This window comes from Callorhinus ursinus, unplaced genomic scaffold (assembly GCF_003265705.2).
Source record: "Callorhinus ursinus isolate GAN/ISIS: 27379988/994484 unplaced genomic scaffold, GSC_fseal_2.0 scaffold10, whole genome shotgun sequence".
Taxonomy (NCBI): domain Eukaryota; kingdom Metazoa; phylum Chordata; class Mammalia; order Carnivora; family Otariidae; genus Callorhinus; species Callorhinus ursinus.
Window position 1 is genome coordinate 21086401 of NW_027397072.1, and position 13781 is coordinate 21100181.

The window sequence follows — 13781 nt, forward strand, 5'->3', positions numbered from 1 at the left end:
AAACTGAAATAGTACCAAAATATATAAAATGAAAAGTAAAGGTTTCAACATTCAAACCCTGGCTTCCTACCAAAGATGACATTTTTGGGGCGCCTGGGCGACTCAGTCATTAAGCGTCTGCCTTCGGCTCAGGTCATGATCCCAGGGTCCTGGGATCGAGCCCCGCATCGGGTTCCCTGCTCCGCGGGAAGCCTGCTTCTCCCTCTCCCACTCCCCCTGCTTGTGTTCCCTCTCTCTCTGTATCTCTCTGTCAAATGAATAAATAAAATCTTTAAAAAAAAATAACATTTTTAATTTGAATAAATGAAATAACAATATACATGCCAATTGTATTTTTTCTTTTGTTTCACTATCTTTTTTTTTTTAAAGATTTTATTTATCTATTTCAGAGAAAGAGAGATGAGAGATAGAGAGTACGAGAGGGAAGAGGGTCAGAGGGAGAAGCAGACTCCCCGCTGAGCAGGGAGCCCGATGTGGGACTCGATCCCAGGACTCCAGGATCATGACCTGAGCCGAAGGCAGTCGCTTAACCAACTGAGCCACCCAGGCACCCTAAAGTTTAAGTCCTCTAATTTTGGTAAAGTTGACTTTGTTTTTCCCCACGTTAAGTTGCTGTATTCTATCATATTATACTTAAAATCTGAGCTATGTTTTTTTTTTAAATAGAATCTGGGATGTAAAAATATATGATACACCCTATTTTACTCAAGTTAAAACAAATTATACCAATGTAAACTAAAAAAGATTTCAGATGAATTATCTAATTTTGTTTTACACAAAATGTACAGCTTCTTCCATACATTTAAAATATACTCATTGTGGGTGGCTCAGTTGGTTAAGCAACTGCCTTCGGCTCAGGTGATGATCCTGGAGTCCTGGGATCGAGTCCCACATCGGGCTCCCTGCTCAGCAGGGAGTCTGCCTCTCCCTCTGACCCTCTTCCCTCTCATGCTTGCTATCTCTCATTCTTTCTCTCAAATAAATAAAATCTTTAAAAATAAATAAATAATAATAATAAAATATACTCATTGTGAGGGCACCTGGATGGCTCAGTTAAGCATCCAACTCATGATTTTGGCTTAGGTCATGATCTCAAGGGTCGTGGGATCAAGCCCTGACTTGGGCTCTGAGCTCAGTGGAGAGTCTGCTTGAGATTCTCTCCCTCTTCCTCTGCCCCTCCTCCTCGCACGGGCACATGCTCCCTCCCTCCCTCTCTGAGATAAATAAATATTTTTTAAAATATATAAATAAATTAAAAAAATTTTTAAAAAATAAATAAGAATTCTTGAAGTCTGGGGGTGCCTGGCTGGCTCAGTCAGTGGAGCATGCAACTCTACATCTTGGGGTTGTGAGTTCAAGCCCATGTTGGGTATAAAGATTGCTTAAAAATAAAAAAAAAGGAAAGGAAAAAGAGTTCTTGAAATCCAACACTTGCTTTTCTGGGATTGATTTAAGTTTTAATTATAGTGCTTTTTGGAAAATTATGCTACATGATGGAGATGTAGAAGCACTTCCAGTCCTGCAGGAGCTGTAGCTCAGGTGTCCTGGCACCTGCAGAGTGCAGAACCTATCTAATTTGTTCCTGCTACCCAAGAAGACGCTTAAGTGAGTTTTAAGGCAGGAGGGAAAATAATTTAAAGATTACCAGGCACAATATAAGCAATGAAATGTAAAAACCTAATCTACAAGTTGCTGGGGGTGCCAGCTTCTTTGCTTTATTGTCCTCCTTGTGCATTTTTCTTAGAGGCAATATCTGCCATAAACTGAGCATACCCTTTGATCATCAATTCCACTGCCAAAGATTAAAAATATTCATAAATACTTATAGAAGGTATGCCAAACCCAGAGCTCGATCTCATGACACTGAGACCATGACCTGAGCTGAAATCAAGAGTCAGATGCTTAACTTGACTGAGCCACCAGGCAGCTATCTTATTTTTTAATAAATAATTTTGTTAAATTAAAAAACAAAAAAATAAAGCAGTCTGAAAATATTAATTCTGTTTTCACACTTAATAGTTTGGAAGTGTCTGGAACATATAAATGGGTATAGAATAACTAATCCTTGGGGCACCTGGGTGGCTCAGTCGTTAAGCGTCTGCCTTCGGCTCAGGTCATGATCCCAGGGTCCTGGGATCAAGCCCCGCATCGGGCTCCCTGCTCCACAGGAAGCCTGCTTCTCCCTCTCCCACTCCCCCTGCTTGTGTTCCCTCTCTTGCTGTGTCTCTCTCTGCCAAATAAATAAATAAATAAAATCTTTAAAAAAATTAAAAATTAAAAAAAAATTTTTAAAAAGAATAATCCTTTGAATTTTGTCAGCATTGCTGCACATCTTTTAACTTCTATTCTGCTGCTGAGATGTTAACCATCCCAATTCTTACTTTTTTTTCTAAGATTTTTATTTATTTGGGCGCCTGGGTGGCTCAGATGGTTAAGCATCTGCCTTCGGCTCAGGTCATGATCCCAGGGTCCTGGGATCGAGTCCCGCATCGGGCTCCCTGCTCCTTGGGAGCCTGCTTCTCCCTCTGCCTCTCTCTCTGCCTCTCTCTCTCTCTCTCTCTCTCTCTCTCTGTCTCTCATGAATAAATAAATAAAATCTTTAAAAAAAAAAAAGATTTTTATTTATTTGACAGAGAGAGAGAGCACAAGCAGGGAGCATGGCAAGCAGAGGGAGAAGCAAGCTTCTCACTGAGCAAGGAGCCCGATGTGGGACTCGATCCCAGGACCCTGGGATTATGACCTGAGCCAAAGGCAGACGCTTAACAGATTGAGCCACCTAGGTGTCTCCAATTCTTACATCTTTGTATGTGAAGTATTTTCTTTCTCCTTGGTTCTTTTTTGGAACCTTCTCACTATCCTGGATGTTTTGAAATTTCAAAAGAATGTGTCTTGGAATTGGTTTCTTTTTATTCATGTTCCTTGACACCAACTATGAACTCTCATCTTTGGAACTGTGACTTTAAATTCTCTGGAATTTTCTTCTATTATTTCTCTTATTATCTTAAGCCCCCTTTCAATTTCTGTTCTTTCTGATGGTTCTACTATTTTATTTATTTATTTTTAAAGATTTTATTTCTTTGTCAGAGAGAGAGACAGAGACAGAGAGAGTACAAGCAGGGGGAGGGGCAGGCAGAGGGAGAAGCAGGCTCCCCGCTGAGCAAGGAGACCAGTGCAGGACTCCATCCCAGGACCGTGGGATCATGACCTGAGCTGAAGGCAGATGCTTAACGACTGAGCCACCCAGGCACCCCATCTATTGTTATTTTTTATTTCGGCTACCCTATTAGTTAACACCGTGGAACTCTTTATTTTTTGATTTTTAAAATAGCAGTCTGTTCTTTCATAGATGCAATGTCATCTTTTATTACCTTTCTGTGGATATTACTGTTTTTAAAGTTATTTGTTTTAAATCTTCCTGAATTGTCTGTTTCTTCTGAATCTGTATTTCAGATTCTGTGCCTCATGATGGAGGTCTTCTTCAAAGGTAATCATGAATAATCACAATGAAAACACATTAAGAAGGCTGTCTCGAAATTTTGGGTGCGTAGGTGGGTCTTATAGACTGGTGAGCATCACAGAAGTATGACCAAGATGATTTCTATTTAGCTGGGAATCTGTAAATTAGCCTGCAGATTTTCTTCTGAGGCTATTCAATTTCTCTCTCTTTTTTTTTTAAGATTTTATTGATTTATTTGACAGAGAGAGACACAGCGAGAGAGGGAACACAAGCAGGGGGAGTGGGAGAGGGAGAAGCAGGCTTCCTGCCGAGCACGGAGCCCGATGAGGGGCTCAACCCCAGGACCCTGGGACCATGTCCTGAGCCGAAGGCAGATGCTCAACAACTGAGCCACCCAGGTGCCCCAAGGCTATTCAATTTCTTTAGGCACCAACCCACCCATCTCCTGCTGGAACATAGGTGGGGCTGGGAGGAAGGAAGTTGTGGTGACAGAAATATGCCTTACTACTAACATTCTGGAAGCCAAGAAGAAGGATCACTATTAGTATTTATATTTTTCTTAATTTTCCTGATTTCAGTACACTGCCTCATTATCTGCCATCAGCCATAAGTGCTATCTCTGAGTTTGAAGTCTGTACATAATTTCAAAAATAAACCACCTATTTCCTGCTAGAGTGAGGCATCAAACTGCTTCTTATTAACTTCCAAAAAAGGTTCTTCTTTTCAACCCTAGGCTTCACCCTTTCCCACTATGATACATGATGTCTGCTATTTTTTTTTTTTTAAGGATTTTATTTATTTGACAGAGAGAGAGACAGAGTGAGCACAAGCAGGGGGAGTGGCAGGCAGAGGGAGAAGCAGGCTCCCCACAGAGAAGGGGGAGCCCAATGTGGGACTTGATCCCAGGACCCTGGGATCATGACCTGAGCCGAAGGCAGTTGCTTAACCAACTGAGCCACCCAGGCACCCAATGTCTGCTATTCTTGATTCTTTCTGGTGTTCTGCAGCCTTAGCTGGCTTGCTCATTATTGGCATCTGTTGCTCAGCATCTAGTTTTCATCAAAATTTCTTGACACTGCTTGCCCATCTGTTGTCTCCTTGTTTTCTTCACCCTTATGGATCTAATCTTTTGGATTTCCATATTCCCATCTTAGTGGGATTTCAAAGGGAGCAGGGAAAAAAAAGGGTCAGTTTAGCATGTTTAATTACGAGTCCTTCTACTTTTCCGTACACAGAAATAAGACATAAATAATGCTGGACAAAACAACCTGTTGTCAGAAAAAGAACGAAACCACAAAACAGCTGATGAATTTCAAACACAGAGTTGATAAATTAAGATGCAGAACTGAAGTCTTTGTAAATTAACTTACTTGTGTGGAGCCTGTCAGACCTCTGGAATGACTTCTTCCCCAAGCCCAGCAAGGGATTTTCCACTTGAACTGAACAAGAATAACTAGAGTTTGAGTTTTGAGGGCTGCCTGACTGCCCATCAGATGGCTTTCCTTCCCATATTGCTAAGAGAAAAAATATAGCAAAGACTGGTGACACTGAGGTTATAGACAGAAATCAATCAAACAAATCATTCAACACAAACTAAAAGGAGTTACGTATGATGCAATGTGACCCTGCAAATGCGTTTTGAGTCTGCAAATTCAGAGTTAAAAAATAAAATAAAATCACTTCCTTCTTCCCAGCACATTATTTGTTTCTGGTGGTAAATTTCCTTCCTAACAAAAATGCAAAGTTCTGCAAGATACCATTTAAATTTGGCAGGCCCATATAATCAGCTAGTATCAAAATGAATTGTGTAATAAAATACAAAGCCTGTATCTAATCTGGGTTAGATGAAAAACAAAACAAAACAAACAACAACATCAAAAATCCAAAGGCTGTGTTTATATCCAATGGAAACTCAAATGCAGCCTATGTTATGGGAAAACTTTTTTATCTTTAAAGGAGAGAACTGGTGAAGAGTTTAGTCTGAGTGTCTTGGCAACATCAGCTTTGTAAGGTCAATGATTAGAGGCGTCCAAATTATTACTAGGTTAGACATCTTGGAAGTCAGTCATTGATTCCATTCTAACATGCACATCTCGCCGATTTATTTTTTTGTAACTACATGATGGATGATTCTGCATAAATTTTCCCATTTCTCCTGAAAAGATTTATACTGATGATCTGGCAGTAACAGACTACGTAAATAAACCCAGTAATTTAAAAATAAATGATAAGGTATACAAATTAGAAAAACAGCATAAAAATTCTGGAAAAAGAAATTTCCATTCAAAAGACCCCAAGTCTGCCTACCAGGTTTGGCAGGTATAGAGTCACTGGCTGCTTTGACAGTCTTCAGAGAGAGAGGCTGGCTGGAGGAGATGGACATGCTCGGCCTGCACTGCTGTTGCTGTTTCTTCTGCTGTTGCTGTTTTAGAGCCTATAAAAAGAAAACTGACTATAAGCAACAAAATAACATCATTTTTTAGTAATTAATAACAGGAAGTGAATGCTTTTTAAGTGGTGAGAAGCATGATGACCATCCCATTTCTTTGAAAGCTATCAAAGTAAACAAAAACCTTAATGAAACCAATTAAATACAAGCCCAAAATGATACTTAAGAGTCTGCATATTTTGGGGCAGTATTACTCTTGTGTATAAATATGAGAATCAGTCACAAACATTTTTAGAACTTAAAAATCACCAGTAAGGCATGGACTTCCCATACTTGTAGCAGCAGAAACTTAGAGGTTTCCAATCATTTCTGGAAATAAAATTCTAAGCCCTTGACCAAAGAGAGTCCCAGTCTGCATTAGCTCTATGCAGAAATATAAATATTTAGCTTACATCTATTTCAGAGATGATACATTTGAACAATTGGTGTTAAATAATCATTTGATTCTCATCTCCTGTAAGAGCAATAAGATTTGGCCCAATGACCAAATCCTCAGCAATTTACAGCAACACAGTAAATAGAAGGGAAGGAAAGTTACAAAACACTGGTTCTAAGAATAGTATAATTTCTTCTGGCTATTTCAGCATATTTTAATTTCTATAACGTTTCTAGTTTATAGAATACACTAAACTATTTAGAATGAAAAAGATGACAACTTCCCAGAGTTTAGTCATGAAAATATATGAAGGGAACTTTTTTTTTTTTTAAGATTTTATTATTTATTTGACACAGAGAGAGAGAGGCAGGCAGAGGGAGAGGGAGAAGCAAGCTCCCTACTGAGCAGGGAGCCCGATGTGGGGCTCGATCCCAGGACGCTGGGACCATGACCTGAGCCCAAGGCAGCCGCTTAACGACTGAGCCACAGAGGCGCCCCTGAAGGCAACTTTTTAATTCAAGGTTTAAAAAAAAAAAAACACAGAAACTAAGAAAGTAAAGCTACATTTCAGGAAAAGGTTGGACATCTATGACCTTGCTAGGTTGCCAATTTAAGCTTTAACCATCAAGACTATCATGCAAAAAAGTGTGGAATAACTGGCTACTTGGTTCCCATTGCCTCTTCACCCTCATCTCTGGCAATGTTATATAGTCATGGTGCAACAACTGTTCTTGACCTTAGCTGCCAAAGGAAAAAATGAACTGAGTGAGTCAGGGATCTGGCTTACATTTACCTACAACATTTTTAACAGCCACGGCAGGAGCACAATGTATAAAAAAACTGTTGGTGTTGTCTGATCACTGATGACAGCTTCCCTCTCATTCTCCGCAATCAGAACAGAAAATCCGGGGGGGCGGCCACTGGGTCTTTCCTTGTCACTCACAATATCCACATTATTCTAGGTTAGTGCAAAATTTTTTTTTTTAAAGATTTTATTTATTTATTTGAGAGAGAGAGAGAGAATGAGAGATAGCACGAGAGGGAAGAGGGACAGAGGGAGAAGCAGGCTCCCTGCTGAGCAGGGAGCCCGATGCGGGACTCGATCCCGGGACTCCAGGATCATGACCTGAGCCAAAGGCAGTCGCTCAACCAACTGAGCCACCCAGGCGCCCCTAGTGCAAAATTTAATAGAACCATTTGCTCTCATCTATCCCTGCTGTGATGGTGTAAATTCAGACACATGATAGAAACAGAGTAACTTATAGCCTATTTAAGAACTGTATTCAGTTTTTTCCTCCCTCAGTAGTTTACAAACTCTATTCCTAATTCTATTTTAAAATTAAAAAAACAACCACCTTTATCGTTATACAGGATACCTTATATTGAAGTAATTTTTCTCACCTAATACTATAAAAAACTTACACTGGAGGCAAGGTCTTACTTTACATACCAACAACCTAATTTACATATTTTTCCATACTGGTATTCTTTAAAGAAAATACATTCAACTCCTGGGATTATAGGAGTATAATACAGGAGTAGTAAACATGTCATGCATTATCTAACAAGGTTTAGGAAAATACATGCCTTTTTCCTGTGGAAGGAAGCATCTTACACTTCTTAAAATCTTTCAAAAAATTTATAAAAATACAACTGCTATGAGATTAATCCAGGCAGACAGCAATAAATCCTATCAAATTTCTGAAACTCTTTTAATAAAAGCGCTTTTGCTTTAAATACTTCTTTTAATATTTTAAGGCCTACATAATTTTTAAAAATTTCAATTACATAATACATGATTATATCTTTACCATTTAATTCAAACATGAAGTTAAACTCTCTTGACCACCACTCAGTCTTGTCCCCTAATCTTCAGAGATAACTACAGTCAATTTATTTTTCCTTATTGAGTTTTTTCTTTTTTTTACACTAATGTGTGTTTCTAATAAAAATATAATATTGTGGGGCGCCTGGGTGGCTCAGTCAGTAAGTGTCTGCTTCGGCTCAGGTCATGATCCCAGGTCCTGGGATCGAGCCCCACATCGGGCTCCCTGCTCAGCGGGAAGCCTGCTTCTCCCTCTCCCACTCCCCCTGCTTGTGTTCCCTCTCTGTCTCTCTCTCCCTGTCAAATAAATAAATAAAATCTTTAAATATATATGTGTATATATATAATATTGTTTTGTAGGTATGTGTTTATTTTTATCATTGGTATTACACTCTATATGTTGTAATACAACTAATTTTAGTGATTCAACATTACAGTGTGATGATGCTTCCAGGTCTATATACATAAAACAAACAGATTACAAACTTGATCTTGCATATAGAAATGGCATCATTTACGAAGGAATTCCCTAACTGATATATATTTGGTTACTTGCAAGTTTTTGCTGTTACAAACTTGAATGCAAATATTTTTCTGTGTGTATGTGTGTAACTGGTATGGATATTTGTATTTTTCTAACCTAAGTTCCAAAATGTTCAAATGCTTAGTCATGGGGTATGTGCCTTCACAATTTTAATAATCACAAGATTTCTTTCCAAAGTACAATAATTTATATTCCATCAGCAAACTACCAGTAGCCATTTTTCTATACACTTGCCAATGCCTGATAATTAAGTTCTTCAGTTTATACCAATCTGAGGAAAAAAGTAGTCTGTCATGTTCAGTTATTAGTGAATCTGTATTTATTGACCATTTGCATTTCAAAAAAAAAAAGTTCTTTGAAAAGCCCAATAACACAGACCAATGGCAAGTAGCACTGGGGAAAAAAAGATATATTATAAGTGAACAACACTGAGGAACGAAAAAGAAACATAAAGGAATGCTACTACAATTTTATGCAAATATTTTAAAAGTCAGATGAAATGGGCCATTTTCTCAGAGAAATAAATATCCAAAATTAAGAAAAAGATTTTTTCCAAAATTAGTTCAAAAAGCAGGAATCAAATCAGATCAGTAACAAATGAAACTGAAGTGCTAAGAAAACAATTCTATAATTATTTTCCAAAAATCTAGAAAAATGCAGAGAGCTACCCAGCTTATTTTATAATGCTAGAACCATCCTGATTCCAAAATTGTACAAGAATTGTACAAGAAAACAGCAAAATCCAAGCAGAAATCTTAAAAAAGAAAAATCCATAACATATTAAAAAATATGGAACAAACATGTAGAGTTTATTCCTGAAAGCTAAGTATATGTTAACATTAGAAAATCTAGTCATGGAAGTCTGTATATTAGCAATTTTAAAGAGAAAAGCTACCTGATCATCTCCATAAATGCTGAATAAAACAAAGCCAAAAAGTTCAACACCTATTCATAATTTACCCACAAACATGCATACAAACAAAAACCTCTTAGCAAATTAGGAACAAATAAAGAGCTTTTAAAATGTGATGAAAAGGGGCGCCTGGGTGGCTCAGTCGTTAAGCGTCTGCCTTCAGCTCGGGTCATGATCCCAGGGTCCTGGCATCGAGCCCGGCATCAGGCTCCCTGCTCTATGGGAAGCCTGCTTCTCCCTCTCCCACTCCCCCTGCTTGTGTTCCCTCTCTCGCTGTCTCTCTCTCTGTCAAATAAATAAATAAAATCTTTAAAAAAAAATGATAAAAAGACTAGCTACCACAAACCTATAGCACACAAGTACATAAATTATTAAATCCAAAGTGGGAAACTGCATGAAATTTTTCCTTAAAAGGACCTAATGCCCTTTCAAAAAATTTTCAATGACTTCTAGAATCATGAATTTTTAATGTAGGAGATAAGACTTGATAAACACAGGCTAGCATGATTACCTGCTTTAGTGCCTTCTTGCTGTGCTTCTGTGATGGAGAAATGACTTTACCTGCTGGAATGGTAGGTGATGGGCAGCCTGACTGGGGAGAAGATGGCTGTGACAGTCTAGACGATACTAGTGGGGAGAAAAATGACAATAAATAATGTGGTTATCAGAGTTGACATCAAGCACCATTCCTTCCCCAATCATATGCTGCTACCTGTATTAAGAACTGTGACCAAACACTTTTGGGAAGGATCTTCTTTTTGGAGTTCTACTGCAAACAGCCTCCCTTTTCAGTTTATTTCCTCAGAAAGCTCTAGTGAAGGATGATAGGATGGGGAAGGGATGGGAGTTAGTATTCATTACTTTTCATTCTTTGATTTTTCAATAGACTGATTGAAACAGGAAGCAGAATATAAACCATGAGTCATCAAATTAGGTAAAACTTAGAGAAGATTCTAGAGCCTGTTGGATAGCATGTATGTTAAGGTAAATCTAATGACAACATGATATCGTGAAAGAGCCCTGGGCTGACAGACTGGGTCCCAGTTTTCCCTATCTTTAAAATGAAGGCAATAAGGCCACTCCACCTCAAAAACTCTACTACAGCTTTAATTCTTAGTATTACTTCATCTCTTAAATCAACAGTTTCAGGACTACCAGTGTGAGAGGATGCTTTAGGATTTCTCTCATGGAAGCAATGTACATTTGCACAGGGTGAAATTTCTCTCTACTTCATCACTACTTGTTTTATACCTCATCAGAGCTTGGCCAAACCTTAGTCTTATATGAATAACGGTTTTCCCTTCAGGAGCCTATTATACTAAAATAGCAATTAGATTTTTATATTCTGTAAAGTTCAGCAGTGCATTACTCATGATAAGAGATAACAAAGAAAATGCTGATTCAGACCCCTTAATAACAGAAATAATAAAATAGCAATCGCTACTGCTAGTGATAACTCTGGAAGAGTAAGTACATGCTTACTAACACCTTCTCCTTCCATAGTAATTGGACTAAAAAGGCCCAGATAGCAAAATGGGATTTCATGGTATGGCTAAAAGCTTGAAGATAACATATAAAGTATGTCGGTGGGTAGCTACCTGACATAAAAATGCAGAAGCATGGTTCACTGGAATATACAAGTTTGGGAAAACAGCTTTTCAACATATTTTTATAAATCCTAAGAAAGGAATACACGGTAGATAACATTTAAAGAGGACAATACTAAGAAGGCGACTTTTCATACTTGGCATACCTGACTTTGCACTCCCACCCTTATGATAAGGTTTATATATGGGAAAGAATTGACATAAAATGCAACATTAAGAAAAAATTCACTGTGATATATCATACAAAAATAAAGTTCTTGAGATAACTGAGCAGCGAAAAGAAACCACATCCTCAGTCTACTTACGTTAACGAATTTTAAAAAACAACAGCTTTACTAAGATTTATATAACACACAATTCACCTAAAGTGTAAAAATTCAATGGCTTTGGTTAGAAGTTGTGCAACCATCACCAGAATCTATTTTCACCACCCACAAAAAGCCCTGCACTGGTTGGCTATCACCCCTCTTTCCCTAACTATGCCCCTAGTGCTATGCAATCACTAATCTACTTTCTGTCCTTATGCATTTGCCTATTCTAGACCTTTCATATAAATGGAATCATTAATACGTGCTCTTTTGTGACTGGCTTTTTTCACTGACCATGTTTTGAAGTTTGATCCATACTGAAGCATGTATCAATACTTCGTTTTTATCATCGAATAATAGACCATTGTATGCATATGCTGCATTTTGTTTATTCATTAGCTGATGGACATTTGGGTTGTTTCCCCTTCTGGCCACTCTGAACACTCATTAGCATGATTTTGTGTTGGACATATATTTTCAATTCTTCTGTGTTCAGATCTTAAAGTAGAATTGCTGGGTCTTATATCAACTCTATGTTTAACTTTTTGAGGAACTGTCAAAATGTTTTCCAAGATGGCTATACCATTTTCACAATTCTACAGGAATGTATGAGGGTTCTAATCCTTCTCAACACTTGTTATTGCCTGTCTTTTTGATTTGACCAATGTTTCTAAAGGGACATAATAAAAATAAAGACTATTAATATTTGACTATGTTCATTCTTTTTAATGGTTTGCAGAAATCTGAAAATATATTATTTCCTTACCCACCTCAAATACCGCCTGAAAATAAACAGAAAACAAACAAAATAATTCCATTAGTGTATATAAGAATTCCACTTTGCAGCCTGAAAAAGAGACAATAAAGCTATCTGTAATTACCACGGCAAACTATTTGGACTGTTCCCCCTTAAGGCAAAAGCCCTTTCTAACAAATGAACCATAGACATTATCTCAAGCCAGCTGAAGTAAATCATGAAAATTTCAGGACCCACCAGTAAGGAACATCTCCCAGAATTGACTTAATGCCAAGTACAGGTCTCAACTTCTATGAAAGTTAAACTTTGTCCTAACTTTTAAATATTAAAGGCTTAAGCACATGCTGGGAAACCTCTCTCGTAATTACTTTTAGTGGCTACACTGACAGGCACAATTTTATTAATAAGAGCAACCAAAAGTAACTATCTTGTATGCCTCTAACAGCATGCTAGGTTCATCTGAACAGAATTTCACTGAACTACCCTCTAAGGTGGGTACAAGTCCTTTCTATTCCCACCCAAACTCTTGCAATTCTACCCCGAGAACTAAATAATATATTTGGATTAGCATCCTTACTGACATTTTTCTACACAAATAAAAATATGAAAAGATTTTTAAGGACATATATCTATTTTTTAAAAGGTTTTATTTATTTATTTGAGGCAGAGAGAGAAGCACAAGCGGGGGGGGTACCACGGGGAGAGGGAGAGGCGGACTCCCCACTGAGCAGGAAGACTGACACTGGGCTCAATCCAAGGACATATATTTATACATAAATTTCAAATATACACATTCTTTGTATATTGTAATATCATCTAAATTTTGCATATCAGGAAATTTAATTAGCTTGCCAGAGGACTCAGACATTAAGGGGCACAACCAAGATCCAAACTCAGTATATTTTCAAAATGAGTGGGTACTTGTGGGCTGAATGGTGGCCACCCAAAAGTTATGCCCTAATCCTCAGAATCTGTGCATGTTACATTATTTGGAAAAAGAGTCTTGGCAGATGTAATTAAGTTAAGGATCTTGAGATGAGATCATCCTGGATTATCTCAAGTGTCCTAAATCCAATGACACAGAGGACAGACAGAAAAGAAGGTGATGTGAAAACAGGCAGAGATTATAGTGATGCGGCCACAAGGCAAGTAAGTCAGCAACCACCAGAAGCTAAAAAATACAAGAAACAGAGTTCTCCCCTAGAGCCTCCATAGGGAGTATGGCCCTGCTGACACCCTGATTTCAGACTTCTGGCCTCCAGAACATGAGAAAGTAAATTTTATTGTCTTTTTTTTTTCCTAAGATTTATTTATTTATTTGACAGAGAGAGAGACAGCGAGAGAGGGAACACAAGCAGGGGGAGTGGGAGAGGGAGAAGCGGGCTTCCTGCTGAGCAGGGAGCCTGATGCGTGGCTTGATCCCAGGACCCTGGGATCATGACCTGAGCCGAAGGCAGACGCTTAATGACTGAGCCACCCAGGTGCCTCTAAATTTTGTTGTCTTTAGAGGCATGTAGTTGGTGGTAATTTGTTACAGCAGTCTCA

At 38.2% G+C, this 13781-nt stretch overlaps 1 protein-coding gene across 5 annotated transcripts in view; it reads right to left on the reverse strand.

The window, feature by feature from the left end:
- Nucleotides 1-13781, reverse strand: part of ASXL2 (ASXL transcriptional regulator 2) — a 141407-nt gene that overhangs the window by 29600 nt on the left and 98026 nt on the right. For 4 of the 5 annotated variants that reach the window (XM_025867869.2, XM_073897087.1, XM_073897085.1 and 1 more), the window contains 3 exons: nt 10076-10191; nt 5765-5891; nt 4828-4971 (listed from right to left, as the gene is read on the reverse strand). In XM_025867869.2, the coding sequence (XP_025723654.1) occupies nt 4828-4971; nt 5765-5891; nt 10076-10191 (387 nt within the window). Of the gene's footprint in view, nt 1-4827; nt 4972-5764; nt 5892-10075; nt 10192-10276; nt 10594-13781 lie in introns of those variants that run through there. The other variant, XM_025867870.2, reaches the window with a different exon arrangement.